Source organism: Seriola dumerili, unplaced genomic scaffold, assembly GCF_002260705.1.
Source record: "Seriola dumerili isolate Sdu_G_001 unplaced genomic scaffold, Sdu_1.0 BDQW01000169.1, whole genome shotgun sequence".
NCBI classification, from domain to species: Eukaryota; Metazoa; Chordata; class Actinopteri; order Carangiformes; family Carangidae; genus Seriola; species Seriola dumerili.
Genome location: NW_019174424.1, coordinates 4555656 through 4573719, shown reverse-complemented (window position 1 = coordinate 4573719; position 18064 = coordinate 4555656). Strand labels below are relative to the sequence as shown.

The window sequence follows — 18064 nt, the reverse complement described above, 5'->3', positions numbered from 1 at the left end:
ATTTATAGGCTACATTGTATTTGGTTAGTTTAGCACAAAGACTGGAAAGAGAGCGGGGAAGCGGCTAGCACGGCTCTGTCTAAAGGTAACAAACTTGTTATATCTTCTTTATTCAATCTGTACAAAAACTGAAGTGTAAAACTGCTCAGAGCTGAGAAATAGTTCCCTCTGGTAAAATGGCCAATTGTTTACATGTTGTTTTTTTGTACAGATTAACTTTCCCCCTGTTTCCTGTCTTTGTGCTAAGATATGTTAACAGCTACTGGCTGTAGCTTTCTATTTAACAGACCAATGGGAACGGTATCGATCTTCTCCTCTAACTCTCTGCCAGAGAGTGCATAAAATGTTGAACTGTTCCTTTGAAGAGACAACACTGATTGTCTTCTGCATTCTACATATAGTAATGTTTTCATAAAGATAGAAACCCACTCTGTCAAACACTGTGACTGAGCTAAGTCCATGTATTGAAAGACTTGTCAATCAAGTTTGGAGTGACAGCTGGTTTCAAGCATACAATTTTCACATTTGATGGCAGGGTTACCCTTTTGTTTACATCAGCAGAGCAGATTGTGCCTTTTAATGTCGCCTTTTAAAGTATCTATATAAATAGGTCAAACTACTGTGGCTGTGATTCTCAATGAAATGTTGCTACGGCAGAGAAACTATTTCCCCCTGTCAGCATCAGGCTACAATTGACCTGTTTCTAGCTCCACGGATGCTGTGAAAGTGCAGGCGTTTACTGCATCATATTGTTTTTGTTCAAACAGAGAAGTAAAATGTATTTACTCTGCTCCACCATGCCTCATCCCCCAACTCTGTTCTCACTATCAAAGACCCCTGTGATAACAGGTCTCCCCGGTATTGTTATCAGTATTCCACTCTAACATTGTTTATCTGAATAAAACACACGGTTGAAGAGAAAAGTTAATCTTTTCTCGAGGGAATGCTCCTTTGTTTCTTTCACCTCTCTCTATATTTTCAATCTTCTCTTCTTGAATATCCGTTTTTTATGAATTTATTTAAGTTCCTGTTTCCTTCTGACCCTGTTTTCATTCTGACACCTCTTCACCTCTCCCCCTCCCTTATTCTGTTACCCACTGTTTCTTATTTTCTTTCATTTCTTTCACTCTCTGACCTTTTATTTATTTTTTTATTATTATTTTTTTCAGGTTGGTGGATCTGTGGGCAATGTGGAAACTGGACTTAAACAGCACCTGGAACGGCTGGATGAGATCTTTGCTACGAGGACCGACTACCTCCAAGCTCTGCGCTTCATGCAGCTGATGGTCAACAATGTCATCCGTGAGCTAACCACTCTGCCAGACATCAACAAAGCCAATGCTGACTTGGCAGCCATTGCTGACCAAATAGCCTTCACTGAATATTGCAGGTAGGTGGAGCCTTAGCGACTCCCCTGGGGTGCTTGGCATCATTTTATTTCATCTTAGTGTGGCTGAAGTAAACACACTGCTAAATGATCCAGACCAGACACAGAGCAGATGGGATTTTATCGATATCCCCTCCAGAACACAGACCGGAAAAGCTATTTTTCCTGATTGCTAAATAAAGGAAAGCTGAAATTGAGCTTATTGCCCACTCTGTCGTTTAAGCTCTAATGCTTATTGCTCTCACAGAATGTTACGCATGGCAGAGCAGCTATTAGACCATAAATGATCTCACTCGCAGACCATTGCTTACATTGATTGCAGTTATTATTTTGACATCGTTCTCTCTTTCAGTTTTTTTTTTTTTTAATAAGAGGCCAGAAAATGAAATTCAATAAAAGCAGAAAAAAATAATAAACCCAATCAACAACAAAGTAGTCCAAATGAATAAAATATCCAGCGATGATTCAGGAAGGGAATGCTAATTTATGAGGCTGCTACTCCAAATCGTGAGTGTAATTTGAGAGCTTCTGCATCTTGTTTTATTTTTGAGCACATTAAACGTAAAACTTCATAGTGCTGTTGTGCCGTAAAGTTTCACATTTGCAACCTGTTCGTGACTGTAAAAGTAATTTTGAGTAAATTGGAAAGAGAGACTAACAGAAGACAGATTTAGGGTTAGTTTGCTCCCTTCAGCAAAAGGGTTTATTTGGTGTATGTTATAGACACGAACTTACTCAGGGTGCCAGTGCTTATCTGGATGCATGTGTCGGCATCCAAGTCCTCTAGGAGTTGATGTTATCCCATCAAATTCATCCCATAACTCCTGTCTGTCCCAATATATTACAGGTTTAGTATAAGCGAATTGCAAGGTGTAAAACTCCATTCTGAAATATGTTAAGCACTGAAGTAAAGACAGTTTTATTTATATAGCCCACAATCACAAATCACAAATCACAAATCTGTCCAGCATATGAGACCCTTTCTGCTTAAACTCGCATTGATATTTATTCCTCAGCCTGTTTCAGTGGAACTCACAGAATGTCTGTTGAATCATATTTTTGTGTGTCACACTATGATATATGCCATATATATATATATGTATATGTATGTATGTATCTATCAGATATAAAACTAGTTTTTGCCAAATACATGCAGTACAGAGACTGAAGTAGCCTACACACTGTTGAATCTTATCCCTCAAATGTTACACGATGTGTATGCATCTTTCTAACCTAACTGTGTGTAGCACGATGAGTTGCTACACAAAGAGTTTATAGCTTTGTTTACTTGTCATGATGCTCTTCTTCCTGTGTCTATGGCAGGTTATAGTAGTCACCCAGTCCCTGGTTATATAGAAGATATATAACTGCAGCTCCATATCCACCATATCCTCCATGTTTACAGAGGATTCTGATGTTCCTGTGCTTGTGTAGAGATTTATTCAAAACCTTTCACCTGAAAAAGTTTATGCCTTTGAGCTTTAACTGTAATGAAACTGTCACGACCTGAAAAGTGGGAGCAGGGGATTATAAATGACGGCAAATAATAAGTGATTTATTTAAAGGAAAATAGAGCAGTTAACACAAAATGAACTAAGGACACCCTGGGATGTGGTCATCAGTTTAGTCAGGGATGAGGGGGCGTGTAGAAGAAGAAGAAGTTAGATGGATGAACACAAAACCACAAATGTGCTAGAGAGAGAGGGAGAGAGAGAGAGAGAGGGAGAGAGAGAGAGAGAGGGAGTGAGAGGGAGAGAGAGGGAGAGAGAGGGAGATGTGGGAGCTCTGGGCCCAGGTGCCTCCAACAAGGGAGATCAAAGGTCTCCACCCTCCAGGTACCCGCTGCATAATAGAGACAGCAAGCATAGAGTAAGAACAAGTTGCCTAGAAACGGAAAACAGAAACACTTGTGTTCTGGTTGTATTAACCCGTCTATACAATGGTCATGTATTTTGATTAAAACTAGAAATGTCCAAACTTTCCATGGCTCTAAGTGCCCTGAGGACTTATCCTTGCTGACTCCACTAAAAAGTTGAGCTTGACAGTTAGGAAACAATACAATCTCAGTTCTCAGTGTTGGTTTGAGACTGTTTTTGCCAACTAGAATTAGAAATATACTACAAATTTATGTGCATGTGAAACTCTGATCTGGGGACACCGCAGATATGACTGTCACATCCCGACTGAATATTTATAGTGTTTGCTGTGGACACTGCCTAAAAGTGCATTTTGATTATTAAATTTGCTTTGACTTCTTTTGTGATTTATATTCCTTTTCTCTGTTATGTTTAGTATTTATTAGAAGGTAACTTTCTTGTTTTATACTACATGAGGAATGTGAAGATGTTCGGCACTTTGTAGTTTTAGAGGTGCAAAGGAAATGTGGTTGATGAGAAGTACTTCAGTGTCAGGATCCAGGCGAGAGAGAGAGGGAGCAGATGATCCACAAGTCACAGTTTATTACTTCAAGTACCCTGTGTAAACCTATGTGTAGCAGTAGGTATGTGCCTGCAAAAACTTATGTAAAGCCCTGTAGTGATGGGCTGAAATGGGTCTTTAGTTTGTCTCCAATATAAACTATAAAGCCCAACTTAAATGACAAAACAAGCCAATATTTCAATCTCTAATTTACACAAATCTCCATATTTTCTTTTTTTTTTTATATATATATATATGTTATTGTATCAGCTATGGTAATATCACGTATCTCTAATTCCCGGCATGACAAGGCACAAATAACCACTATTGTATCACCGGTGGTGTTATCTCACTGACCTATTCCTGTCATAAATTTCATACATACATATTCCCACATGGCTCCACAGGGAGTCCTCTCTCTGTCAGCAGATCTTACTTTTGGACTACAGTTGCCACTTTGCGCATTCTGACACCAATCTCCTGGGTCTTGATTGGATTTCATGCAGCCATCGGGCTATGAACAGCCTGTGGCAGGGCTTTATTGATGAACAGCAAATGTTAAGGCCAACCCAGTGTTATTCGAACGAGAGGGGGGAAAAAATGACACCGCTCTATTTTCCAATATTATATCCTCTCTTCCCTTTTCTGCTTCTGAATTCATCCCTGTCCCTGCGCTCAGAGAAACATTTCAGCAGCTCAGTTTATGCCGATAAAGTAAAGTGCAGTCTCTCTAAGTGTTTCTCTCCAATTCTGTTAGTATAATTATGGCCAGTCTGCGTTTTATTTTCCAAGTCTACTCGAGTACCTCTGTTCTTTTTCACATAGCATGAGCGAATCATCTTCTCTAGTGACCTTGGTGTATATATTTACTGCAATATTGCAGATACACCACAGTGAGTCAGTGGAAATATACCGTACCCTCAGATTTTGCCTGCTTGTGTGACATCTTGAAGGTCAATGTTTTTAGTCGTTGCTATAAAATTTACAATTCTACTAGGAGTTAAGAATGAGTCATATGTATTCCCATATGTTTAGTTGGTCAGAACACACACACTTAAAGTCCAGGCTGAGTGTAGGGCCATTCCTGTGAAGGACATTTTCAGTGCTTGAAAAATTAATGTCTATGGATTTGTGGTGTTGAATTATTAAATCGACAGGCTGAAAATTACCTGAAACAGATGGGCTCTAACTAGGAGACAAGAATGCTGATATACAGCACACACAGATCTCACACATTCAGTCCCGAACATATGTCAGGTTTGCGCTTCCTGCGGCTCGTACTTGTGCATAAAGTATGCTGTCTCCAAGCGAAAGTGATCAATCAGGACTGTTACGCTGATGCTTGACTTTCCCTGTCTCGTAGATGGCTGGCCTATCTGCTGCTGCTGATCCTGGATCTGGTCATCTGCTTGGCCTTGTGCCTTGGGATGGCCAAGCAGTCTCGATGGCTGCTCATCACGTATGTATCGTGTGTGTGTGTGTGTGTGTGTGTGTGTGTGTGTGTGTGTGTGTGTGTGTGTGTGTGTGTGTGTGTGTGTGTGTGGAGGTGTTTGCTTTTCACTTTGTTTCTGAGGCCATTTTTTTTTCTTCTGTTCTCACTGGTCTCAGCTTGCATCACAGACTGCAGACAGACAGAGCACCAGTCAGCCTCTCTGGCACCATATAGGTCACTCCATTAACAGCACCAGTGATAGCATTACTTCTTCAAATAACACTGACTGTCTTTTTTTCCCGTCCTCAGTGACTTGCCTTATGTTTCGTCCACATACAGTTCAAAATAACCTTGTAGCAGCAGGCGTAGATTTACTCTCAATCAAACCAAATGATCAGTTCGCAAAATTCATAGATGCTCCGTCTAGATCAAAACCACTTTAGCTTGTCCTCTAAACGAGACAAAAGAAGCAGTTCCAAACCTCTCAAACATACAGAAAGAGTTGGAGGTGGGATGTTTGATTTAGCAAATCGCAACCAGTAATTTAAACCAACACTGATGTCTGACAAGCTAAATCCACAGTCCAGACAACCTATCCCATTTGCCCAATTTAGTTCAGCCTACGTGTCAGTGTTAGCAGATGATGCTCAAGATCTCTCTTCCCATCCTCCTCTGATGGGTCTCACTAATGCCTATTGATCACCCAAGCAGGATGAGTCTGCTCCCTTAACTAATTATTAAGTGCTCTCAGGCTGCTTTATCAGTGCTTTCAAGAAGGTCCAAGGAGTGAGTTGAGGAGCAAAGCCATCCGCAGCCTTTTTACATCCATCAGGGGGCCAGTTCTTTTGTCTTTTTACTCGGTTTATCTCCCTCTCTCTATCACACCACTTTCTCCAGCTTCTGCCAGTGGTCACTAAGAAATTGCGGTTAATAGTGGGGAGATTTTCTTTTTTTTTCATGAACCACCTCTGCAGTGTTATGACCCCGTTGAACTCATCACTCTTGTCAGACAAAAGGGGACAGAGAAAACAAGAGGTCGACAAACCGAAGCATGTGGCAGCGTTTGATTGACGGCGACTCTGTGCAGGGATTGACAGCTAATACATCCATGACTGACAGAAAGTGCGGCCAATTAAAATGTTGCTGGTGAGATCCAGCAGAGCAGCAACGACAAGAGACAAGAGTTGGAAAATCCCAAGACTGCCAGTAGTATTATCTCGAGTTGTGGCCTTGTGAGACCTCTGTTGAACAATTCTTTTGCTTCAGTCAAACTTGTTTCTGCGTAGAATAGATCTTTTTTTATAAGATGAAATCTAACAAGTGAATTCGGCAAGGAGTCATGAGTTACTTTATTTTCATATCACTCCATAATAAATTGAATTTCAGCTGTATCATCTATTCTACGATGCACCAGTAAAAAGTCTGAGTTGGACCTCTGTCTTCAGGCAGAAGGAGAATAATTCCTTGAAAAGAATAAATCTAATGAACTGGGTGGAAAAAAAAAAAAAGTGGCCGAAGATCACTAATACAAAGACAAACCGATTCATCTACTTCTTCCCATGTGTCTTTGTCTTTGTCTGTATCTCCCTGTCACCCGCTCTTGCTGTTTTCCTCCAGGATCATGGCTTTTGTAATGCTGTCTCTGATCCTGAGCTGGGCCTCGCTGGGAGCGGGCACTGCTACAGCTGTGGTAAGAAAACAATATCTTTTTAAATATCTTCTTAAAAATTCTTTAACATCTTGTCACGCTTGCTTCATTTTAATTTTTTTAATTTATTTATTTCTGATCTGACCATCGGATACGCAGAGCTGGGGCCTGTTCAACAAAGCAAGATTAGTGGGTTGTCTGGCTATCTTTGGACTGAACTCAAGTTTTTTGGTATGACAAAACTGGTTCACTTTTAACTGGGGTAGGTCACCATGGTAACCTCTGCTGCACGGCTTACTTCAGAGGATCAGATCAACACCTGTTAACCGCCTGACTACTGACCAGTCAAGATCACTGGTCAAACTGGGTCATCATTCCTACAGGATCCCCATATGGACAAAAGAGTTTACAATACAGAGCAACACATATTTTTACAGATCAGTTTTGCTGTTCCAGGTTTTCCATGTGTCCACTCTGGTTTTAATCCAGAGCTTCTAACAAGCAGCGGGAGGGTCTACCAAAGTAAAGAGCTACGTAATGGCGGTTATTGCTGCATTTTAATTGCACGAAGATTCTTCCATTCTCAGCAGGATTCCTGCTTTTAAACTATTTTTCCATCGCTGCAGCTCAGAATAACAAGATAAGAGATGATATGGTCATGATAATTGCAAATAAAAACTCTGCTCTCTGTCGTCTTGTATAAGAAAAGAAAGAAATCCACACACTGTTAAATATTTCCCATGATTCTAAATGCAACATTTCTGTCAGATACAACTTAACTCCTCTTCCCCTCTCTCCTCCCCATTCTGCTTTTGCAAAACCATTCATTTTAACTTTATTTATGTGCATTACATATTTGTCATAGTCATCAGACAAACACATATATGATAATTACCACTCTTATATATAGCCTGAGCCTTATTTGGAAATAATGTGTTTCTGCAGCTTCTCATTCCATTTTAAGTTTTAAGTTTATATTCTTTGTATTTCACCTTGTTGAATATCACTTTCTGCTAGCGCTACAACCGAATCTTCCCACATGTATCATCGTTTCATCTCATACTATATTAAGTGCTTCATTCATGGTTCTGACGACTCCTCCTCTTTCACATGAGCACACTCACGGCTGGATAGATAAGCCCACAGTTAACGGAGCCAGCTGATAACCAGCTTCAGGTTATCCAGGAGGACCAGTGTTAGGTTCAGTGAAGCTGAAATGAACTCACTTTGTGATACAGGCCCCAGAAGAACCCTTAGACATCTTGTTGGACAATGGTGGTTCTTGTATTTAGCTTCCTACCTCGTGCAATTACTCCCAAGGGTATTACTGTCAAGAACCATATGTTCTTGGACATCTCTCCTGTTTATAAAGTGTTTGTTTAGTTTACAGCAGGCGCTTCTCTATGGTCGGTCATGCAGTAAAGCTGATTACAAGTCCCCAGACTTTTACGTTAATCAACCTTTAGCCCCAACATTGTAAACTAAGCTGTTTCTAGTATTAATTACCAGCTCTGCTTGCATCAGAATCTCCTCTTTTGTCGTGTTTAGGTTTATTTTTCTCTCAGTCCTCATTCTTTCTGACAGATTGTTCTCTCTTCCTCTCTGTACACCATGTGTTCAGCACATCTGGGCTCAGTGTGTTTAATGGAGCTCGTATTAGGGACGCTGTCTGGGGTACAAAGAGTAACCCCTTGCTTCCAGCCTTCCGTCATCCTGTCTCCTCTCCTCGATCTTCTCGCCTCCTGTAGAGCGACCTGGCATCTGTGGGATTATCCCACAGGATTTGGCATCTGGACAGCTGTTTTAAGTGAGGCAGGGAGAAGACAATGAAGACAGAATGAGCTGTTTTGAACCTGGATTTAACGACACGGGTGTGAAATGCAGACATCTGCTGTGGTTCATGATGAGCTTCAGTTGTAAAGCTAGAATACCAATGTCTTGGACTGCGCCCATGGCTTAGCTCAGCTCATTATCGTAGAACATGACCCTGCATTAAAACCCTCCGACCTCTCTGTCCATCTTATCCAGAATAGTTGAGTAAAGCTTGTCTTTAGCATCCATCTTTATGTCACTGTCAGACTGTTACATCACAGGTGAGCTGAGGTAAATATTCTCAGCACCTGTACCTGCCTAGTTACTAATAGATAGTTCTAGTCCCCTGCACAGAAGTGGTTTATCAAAGAGCACAGTCTTCAGTAATAGAATTTGAATGTGGGACAGTGTAAAAAACAAGCAAGTAAACTTGTTGCACCTGTACGTCATTACTCAGAAACCGCATGGTGCAAAAGAAAAAATAAAATAAAAAAAAATGGTGCATCTTGAAAGGAAGGCAGATAGATGATGGTGCTGTCCTAGAAAATGCTCATAAATGTATGCATATTTGATGAGACGCAGCATAAACAAAATGTCCCCGCTAGTATAATGAGATAGAGATGAAGGGTAACATCTAGCAGCACTGCTGACGTGCTGCTACACAGTTTTTTTTTTTCTTTTTTTTTTTTTTTCTTTTGCTGAAAACAAATGCGATTGCGGTCGAGTTCAGAGGAGTGTTGATAATCTGAAAGTAAGTTGGGAGAAGTGGAAGTCTTTGGTTGGGTTGGGTAGGCCTGTTTTGTGTCTTGTGCTTGCCTCCTAGTCGTAATCCCATTTTTATTTTTTGTTTCATCCTGGAGCGCATCATTTATTTCTTTATTGATCACTGGTTTGTTAGAAGCAGGTTAGCTCGCTGGAAAATCCTTTGAGCCGAGCTTTACGGTGACAGGCTGCGGAAAGATACTTTTTGATACATGAAAAGCAGTGGACACAAGACTGTATTAGGAATAAATGGCATAAGGCTTTGATGTGTGATTCTGCAACACAACAGACTTCTTGATCCCTTTGAACTTAATCAATTTGAACAGTAGCCTGTTATTTTCACCAAGTATGAATTATGCATGTGCGTAAGAAATTTCTCAGTTTACTTTTGTTATTTGCCATTTTCCTTTTTCTTTTCTTTTTTTTTTTAAATTGCCATCTTTTTATGTTGTGGGGAAGTCTGAGTGCACAGAGGCTGTGTGATCTTGACCACTAATTGTTTATGCATGCACATTAACAGCTCTCCATGGATGAATTAAAGAGCATGAAAATATTTAGTCGATTTCATCCATGGTCAGCAAAGCACGACATTTTCTACATGGTCATTAAAGCCTGAGGTTTATTGCTACATACCACACATTTTTCTATGTGTGCTTGTTCAATGCATGTGTGTGTAGCTATATTGGGAGGAGTGTGTGTTATGTGTGCATGCAGCTGTACTGCACATGTCTGTGTGGGCATTTGTGTGAATACTTTTTATTTCAGAGGCTCAGTCTCTCCAGGGTTTGAATAAAGGGTGATAAAAACATTGTAAAGCAAATAGCTTGTGTTGCTAAGCGATTGTCAATAACTGCCCAGTGTAAAATCAGTTCTACTCAGATGCAGCACAAGAAATTGGATCTGGTCCATGGCTTGAATAAATGCTGCACTCCTTTTGGTCTTACATACTTTGCAAGATTACAGCATGTTGTTGTTTTTGTTGTTTTCCTACAGGGCACCAGTGACTTCTGTGTGTCTCCAGACAAGTTTATTGTTAACCAAACCAAGGATTTCCTCAGTGCAGGTAAGTCATGTCTACAAACTGAATTGCATAAATACCTGCTCTCTTACTGAATCTTAAGACACATTGCTAATCTCCCTCACTGTCTCACTCTCTTCCTGTTTCTCTCACCCTGCAGATGTTGCACACTACTATTTGTTCTGCAGCCCGAATCTACCGAACCCCTTCCAACAGGTATTGACTAAACATCTCAGCTGTCTGCTTGTACGTGTAGTGATTTACTGAGACCCGCACTCTGGAAAATGTATTGGTATTTTAAAACTAGTTTTTCCTTATTAGTTGCCAGGCAGCTAGCTCATTATCAGGCCTAAAGAGGCTGTTCTGAAAAAGGAGCCCCCAACACTAATTATTCCTTCTTTTTATACTGTATGTGGGCCTCCAAAAATCAGCCATATCTTTTACATTAGCGCATAATCTCTGCCTTGGGGTACTGTGACAAGCAATTTTTTTTTGTTATTTATTCAATTTACTTTATTAAATGCATGAAGGCAGCCACTGTATATAGACAACTCAAGTTAAGTTGATATATACAGTATTTCTGATTTTAAACTCACTTTCCTCTCACTTCTTGAATATGTCTTTTCAAAGAACCATTTACACACTTCACATGTTCCAAAGAGGTAAATTATTGGTGCTTAAAATGCAAGGGCATTTAAATTGGCCTCGAAAAATAACTATGGAAATGGCACAGCTGTCACACAAAAACTGTACAGTGTGAGCATCACAAACCTGGAATTTAATTTAGAGCTGCTACTCAAAACCCCCTTTTATTTCCAGGGCCTAGCCGAGTTAGACGTTTAACCTTGTAAAATAAGCACAAAAGTCGTCTGTCATTATGTTTCCTAATTAGAATTAGTTTACATTTGGATGTCTGTTGCAAATTAATTATTAAGGTCTTCTACTGTATGAGACTCCATATACCAGATGATAATTTGGATGTTGAGTATAGTAATCAAATTCATGAACAAGACAATGAAGTCATTTGCCATGATCCCTATCATGAACCCTCTGAACCCAGTGTGAAGTGTAAACTTGATGCCCATTTACAGATTCACTTTCCCACAAACACACTTGTAGGGCATCATTAGGGAGAATTTAAGACAATGTGACCCCCACTATTTCTCATGTATTAAATGTGTTTAATGGGAGGTTTTTACATGGGCAGTACTTTATCTGTGTGGCATGCACTGAGCAAATTCATGGAGGCTAAATCCATGACCAATAATTATTAAAACCCACATGCTTAGTTATCGTTGCAGTATCCATTTAAGGATTAAAATAATGCTTGTTAAGTAGGTAAGGATAATCTCTTCTCTGATGGCCTAGTTGATATAAATATAGCTCTTTTGTTTGTGCTTGAGATTGGGTGGCAGGAATGGGAGGAGGGACAGTGATTGGTGGGCGAGAGGGTTGGTGGCGAAGGATAATCTGGGCCTATCTGTCTGGAGAAAAAAAAAAAAAGTGTCCAATCTGTTAAGCGCATTATAAAGCCTTACTTAACACCAAATTACTTGTTGACATGCTGTTCCCAAACAATGTTTCCCTTAATATGATCCTCTCATTGTTTGTGGTTGGATGTCTGTGTGTGTGATGTTGATGGGTGATTACGTTTTCACAGTCTCTGACAATCTGCCAGCGTTCTGTGACCACCATGCAGATCCAGATCCAGGGTTTGCTGCAGTTCTCGGTGCCCGTCTTCCCCACTGCTGAGGTAAGTGGCTAACTGACAGACTGTTGCACCAGACTGTGGAGAGGTGTGTATCATTCTTTCCCCTTTTATACCTTGTTATACAGAGAGACCTTTTGGGGATCCAACGATTGTTGAACTCCACTGAGTTCAGTCTGCACCAGCTAACAGCCTTGCTTGACTGCCGTGGGCTACATAAGGTAAGGTCAGATTCCAACCAGGGTGCTTTTTAATAAGGCTGCTTTGTAGCACAGCTCAAAGCCACTTAGAGAAGCAGCTTGACTGATTTTCAACCTTATCGCTATGTTCTTCTCATACGCTCACATGTTTATATACTGCAATTGTCAGTACACTCTGTAACTGCTAGACAGGCTCTACTCACCGACCCCAGTTTTTCTGACTTTAAAGTCAAACTTTAGTTTTGCAGGTTTCAGATTTTCAGAGTTTTATCTGGTGAAGGGAATAAGAGATCTCAGCGGTGAAATGAGTCTTGAGCCGTTTTTCACATATGAGCTTTCACACATGAAGCATGCAACAGCGGGTTGTCCATGTCAGACACCCCTCACCTAAACCACATAGTTCCGTTTAGATGAGGGCTGGCACCTGGGTAGAGCGTGTCGGAGGTATGATAGAACAATGCTCCAATTCTCTGGACAGTGACCGGCTCTATACACGCACATCAGCTCAATCAGACATTTTACAGACTTTGCACCAGATGAGCTGGCAGAGTAAAGTCCGTTTAACTGATTCAGACATTTGCGTCCACACGGTTCTCACATACAACTCCTGTGGGTAATGTCTGGATAGGTTCAGGGTTGCAGGGTGTGTGTTTGTGTGTGTGAAAGCAACATCAGATGTAGACTTTTAGATCAATATAGCATAGACAATTTTAATAGTCTATACTGCATGAGAAAAAGGTCAGGTGGAAGGTGGGGATGGTGTTTGACTTGTGTGTCACATGAGGCCCAGATAGGAGGGTCTATTCAAGATGTCAGCTGGGTGATGGTTCAGTTAGGGGTAAGGTTACCATGCATGCCAGAAACATAAACCATTTACATTATGTAGTGTAAGTATGTTATGTGAGTGTAAGTTAAATGAATACACCCCAAATGATAATGATTACAACACAAATGTGAAAATGTCACAGTCAAGACGGCTGTCATTACTCAAGCAAGCATGTAAAAAGCAAACACAAACAAACAATGCATTTGTAACATGCATGTCATCAGAGTAACATGAGGGTCTCGGTGTGTATAAAGTGTGTGTAAAAGTCTGAGTTTGCATTTAAAATTGTTATCTGACATTGTTCACGGTCCTGATATAGACTTAATCTACCCTTTTCAACTCTCTGTTTCCAGACAGGTTTAGGGTTATGTAAGCCTCCAGGGAACTGATGAAAGTCAATCATGTATCCCGTGTCATATTTGTCTGTAAACCTCACCAGTCATATACTTCAGTTTCAGGATTTCATTTCTGTGGGTTTAGAAGAATAGATATACACACACAATACATTGATGTTTTTACCTGAAAGTAGAACCGTGAAAGGTAATATTCTCACTGGATGCTGACAATAACTGACTGTACTATATATATATTGTGTCTCTCTGTCTAGGACTACCTGGATGCCCTAATGGGTGTGTGCTATGATGGGGTGGAAGGGCTCCTGTACCTCTCTTTGTTTTCTCTGCTGGCTGCCTGTGCTCTCTCTGCCATGCTGTGTGCGATTTTCCGAGTATGGACACTAATGGGCAGCAGGTCAGCACTGAGCGACCCCCTTATCCCATTACGCACTGCCATCAGTGCACTCCTGCAAAATGTTAACGCATGCACTCTCTCTGTTTCCTACTTTGTCTGTGTTTCGCGCGGGTGCAACACTTTCATCCAGGGACAAAGAGTATGATGACATAGACGAGGAGGACCCGTTCAACCCTCAAGCACGGAGGATATCCTACAACCCGAGAAGGTCCAACATCCACAGTTTCTGTAGCTATACCAGCAGCCTTGGCAGTCAGGCCAGCCTTCATCCACCTCCACAATCTGCTTCTAATGCCATGCCAGCCCCTGAATACATGTAAGATAAATAAATGATGACATTGTTTTTTTGTATTTGTGTGTTTCATCTCTTACCACCTTTCTTTCCCTCTCTGTCACAGGAATCAGTCCATGCTGTTTGGAGGGAGCCCTCGATATGAGAACGTGCCACTGATAGGGAGAGGATCCCCGCCTCCCTCGGTGCGTTGGCCCTATGAGGCTCTAGTGTCCCTAGTGTGATGACGATGATGGCACTGCTGACCTCAACACCACTGCTACACTAACAGAAAGCATGCACAGCAGCACCATGAACATAACAATGCATTTCCAATGTACACAGAGGGGAGTTATGGTGCTTTGCAAGTGATGGAAGAGTGCTCTCTGCTGGCCATTGTCTGAAGTGCAGTCATTTTTAGCCCAGTGCCATTTCTGTATGCAAGCAATACACTCTTACTACTAAGCCCTAAGCATATGCACATATCCTTTTCTCCATTGACTTGGTTACAAAGTAATGATTGAAACTAATGCACACGTTTACATACGTTTAAGATAAGTGCGGTTCAGGGTTGAATAAAGACAGAGCTGCCGCCTGCTCATCCTCGCATCAGGTGTCTGGTTTTTTTTGTTGTTTTTTTTTGTTTTTTTGCAGAGCTCATAGTCTGTAAGCGTGTGGTGTGTCTCCTGAGCTGAAGCTAAGTAATAGATAACACTGGTAAATCCACTGTTAAAGTTTCTTTAAAGTTAAGTTTCTCTTCCATTAAGTTTTCTGTTTGCATGGCTGACTCAGTGAACTGAACTGCATTCACAGCATACCAAAGACTTGAAACACATTTTGAGAGGGAAGAAAGAGGGAGTGTGGACCATTGTTTAAAGTTTTTACATTGCTTCTGTGAGACACATTTGTAACAAGCATGTGTTTGCAGTATGAGTCTACAGAGAGAAATATGTGCAGTTTTTTTTTCTTTTTTCTTTTTTTTTCTTTTGTGTGAATCAGCTCTGCAATGCAGTTTAGTCCTGGCTTTATATAAGCAGTTTCTCAATAAGGTATCTAACTGCAGAATATTAACCAATGTTTTATAACTAACCATTTTTTACTTTCATCCTTTGACTCAGACCTTTAAAAACCGTAAGTTTTCCGTTGTCTAACTTCTTCCTGGTGTCTTTGATTTCATTTTCATTTCACTCCTTCGAACACACTGTGTGGGCTTATCTCTGTAATGATGCTTGCTATGCAGAATGTTCAACCTATAACCCCCAAACCCCCTCTTAAAGCTCCATACAGTACCTCAGCTGTGTGACCTTTGACTTTTGTCACTGTTTTATCCACAGACTGTTAAGTCTGAGTGGAACATATCCTGTGACTTCCCCCCCTGACTTGTGCCCTCTGTCTGCTCTTCATCTGCTCTTAAACTCCCAGCGATACTAAAGTGCCGTCCCCCAATTCCACAACCTCCTCATCAAAGAACAGCTCATAATCAGCACAAGTGCTCCCCAGACTTAGATTAGATCACATCATTTTAATGTGTAACTTGATGATATCTCATGATGCTGTTAAATGCAAATGTGCTAAAGTGTGTTTTTTCAATCATTTCCCTTGCAGTATTCGCCCAGTATGAGGACCACCTATCTATCTATGACTGATGCCCAGATCAGACACTTTGGGACTGACTTCCAGGTGTAGCCTGCTACCCACTGAATCCTTTTTCAGAGAAGCACTGTATGAGACTCTGGGTTCTTACCAAAGAGGCTGTCTTCATGGCATAATCCTGTTTACGGGAGCTGCAGCCCACCGTCCCAATCTGAGACATGAAAGCAGGCCAAATGAGGCAATGACCTCAGTAACACACCATTGCAGTGCTCTGAAAGCACCGCATGCAGTTTTGAACAAAGACGGCCTGTACAGGTTCATCTCAAGACTGTTATTGTTGTGATGTGTGGAAATACTGTTGCTCAAATGTAAGCATTTCTGTGAGCCAAATTAAGAGCATTTGAGCTGAATGGATTAAAAAAAATGTTTTTTGCTTTTCATATTTTCTGGTGGCCTGCATGGATATGATCATCAGCATGGTCAGTATTTTGATGTGAAGTGAGATGGTGGAGTATGACTAATGCTCAGACAATCAACGCTGTTTGTCACTGTTTTCTTTCCCTGCTTCTAGATGTGTAACTGCCACTTTTAAGCATCTCTTGGTTCTTGTTGTAACACTGGATTGCAATGTATGATCTGTTTATCAAGGATGAGTCAAATAGCCATAGATGAGAGGGTTTATTGTTTTGCTCAATTTGGAGACTGTACTGCAGCTGCATGTGGGGAAATTCCCTTGGACTAAATAAGAACAACAGAATGTGATTCGATTCACATGCAGGCATTTATAACTGTGTTGTGAGACAATGACAGCAAACAAGACAAAACTTTCAGTATGTCTATGTGCTGTGTTATAATCATATAAGATTGAAGTTTGCTCTCAAATCCCTCTACCCTCAATATCTTGTGAATGAGAAACTGTTATTTACATTGATACATTTTGTTTTGTATGTTGGATGACATATCAAACTAAAATGATGTTTGACCATAAAATGCTATATGCAGACCTGTTTGTTGTTTTGTCATTCTTCTCTACTGTAACAGCTTAATGGTCATTAACTGATTGGTTATTCTTTTGCTCTCATTCTGCTGGCCTAGAATGACCAATAATACTGTGACTGAGGTAGCTAGGATTTTGAGTGTCCTTTACTTGACGATCTCATATGGGGCAATTATCCTCCTCCAATACCATGAATCTAAAATGTACAGGCAGAAAATGTGTTTCTGCTACAGGGTTACAGGTGTTAGCTATGACAGGACACAGGCTGTACAATGCCTTAAATAGTTCCCATATAGTGAGATGTAATACCAGGATGAACTGTTTAATTGGGGTGAAAGTATTAAAATGCTTTCAGTTCTGACAAAGACCAGCATTACTGATGGGTGTTCTCCATAGCACCTGTCACCATGCTCCTGGAGCATGCTCCTGTCCTACAGTACATCTGTACATCACAACAGCAAGGTGACAAGTTAAACCTGTGGAGGTCAGCAAAGACCTCCACAGGTTTTCAGTCAGTGTTAAGTAACTTTTTAAAGCGGCTATTATTGATATTTTAATAAAAATCTGTGAAAATTAGAAGAATTTAATGAGTAAATAAGAAGTAAAAATTACTTTACAATAGTAATAATAATAAATACATAGTAAGTGAATAAAAAAAATCTACAAATGAATGTGGAAGCAATGTGAAATTGTGAAAGGGTTCGCCTGTAGTGATGAACTGACTGAGAATTTTCACCATATCAGCTTATATCAATTTATAATGTGAAGTTCTGCTGCCCCCAAGAGGATCTATCTATCTATCTATCTATCTATCTATCTATCTATCTATCTATCTATCTATCTATCTATCTAACATTGTTAGTTAATCTGATTGGAGACTCCTCAAAACAAAATTATAATAAACTTCAAAAAGTTTTATCAAAAAGATTTAGCTCGAAGTGTCATGGTCGCTGTCCAAGGTGCTGATCCTGGAAACCCCGGGGTGTCGAGAGCTGTCCAAGGTACTCAGCCCACCATTCGTACAAATGGACAGGATGCAATGTTTATGTCTGTTGTCTAAAATATCAGTCCTCTTTTTTTATTGTTCATGTTGTTTTTTTACGTATGTGCTGTTCTATCAGGCTGTAACTGTGTCATTTTACCATGGTACTATATAACTGCTATGTCAGGACACTGGCACTGGTTGACATTTAAGGAGCAAAGTCGTGAAGGTCCTGCTTCGCTTGCCGTAGAAAACACGGA

General features: G+C 40.5%; 1 protein-coding gene across 2 annotated transcripts in view; it reads left to right on the top strand.

The window, feature by feature from the left end:
• Positions 1-16804, top strand: part of LOC111227080 (protein tweety homolog 2-like) — a 28782-nt gene extending 11978 nt beyond the window's left edge. The window contains exons 4-15 of one of the 2 annotated variants that reach the window (XM_022752468.1): positions 1170-1390; positions 5169-5264; positions 6855-6927; positions 10453-10522; positions 10638-10693; positions 12138-12230; positions 12314-12406; positions 13819-13961; positions 14092-14277; positions 14360-14438; positions 15351-15363; positions 15838-16804. In XM_022752468.1, the coding sequence (XP_022608189.1) occupies positions 1170-1390; positions 5169-5264; positions 6855-6927; positions 10453-10522; positions 10638-10693; positions 12138-12230; positions 12314-12406; positions 13819-13961; positions 14092-14277; positions 14360-14438; positions 15351-15363; positions 15838-15878 (1164 nt within the window). In that variant the 3' untranslated portion in view covers positions 15879-16804. The remainder of the gene's footprint in view (positions 1-1169; positions 1391-5168; positions 5265-6854; positions 6928-10452; positions 10523-10637; positions 10694-12137; positions 12231-12313; positions 12407-13818; positions 13962-14091; positions 14278-14359; positions 14439-15350; positions 15364-15837) is intronic. The other variant, XM_022752467.1, reaches the window with a different exon arrangement.
• Positions 16805-18064: the final 1260 nt, after the last annotated feature.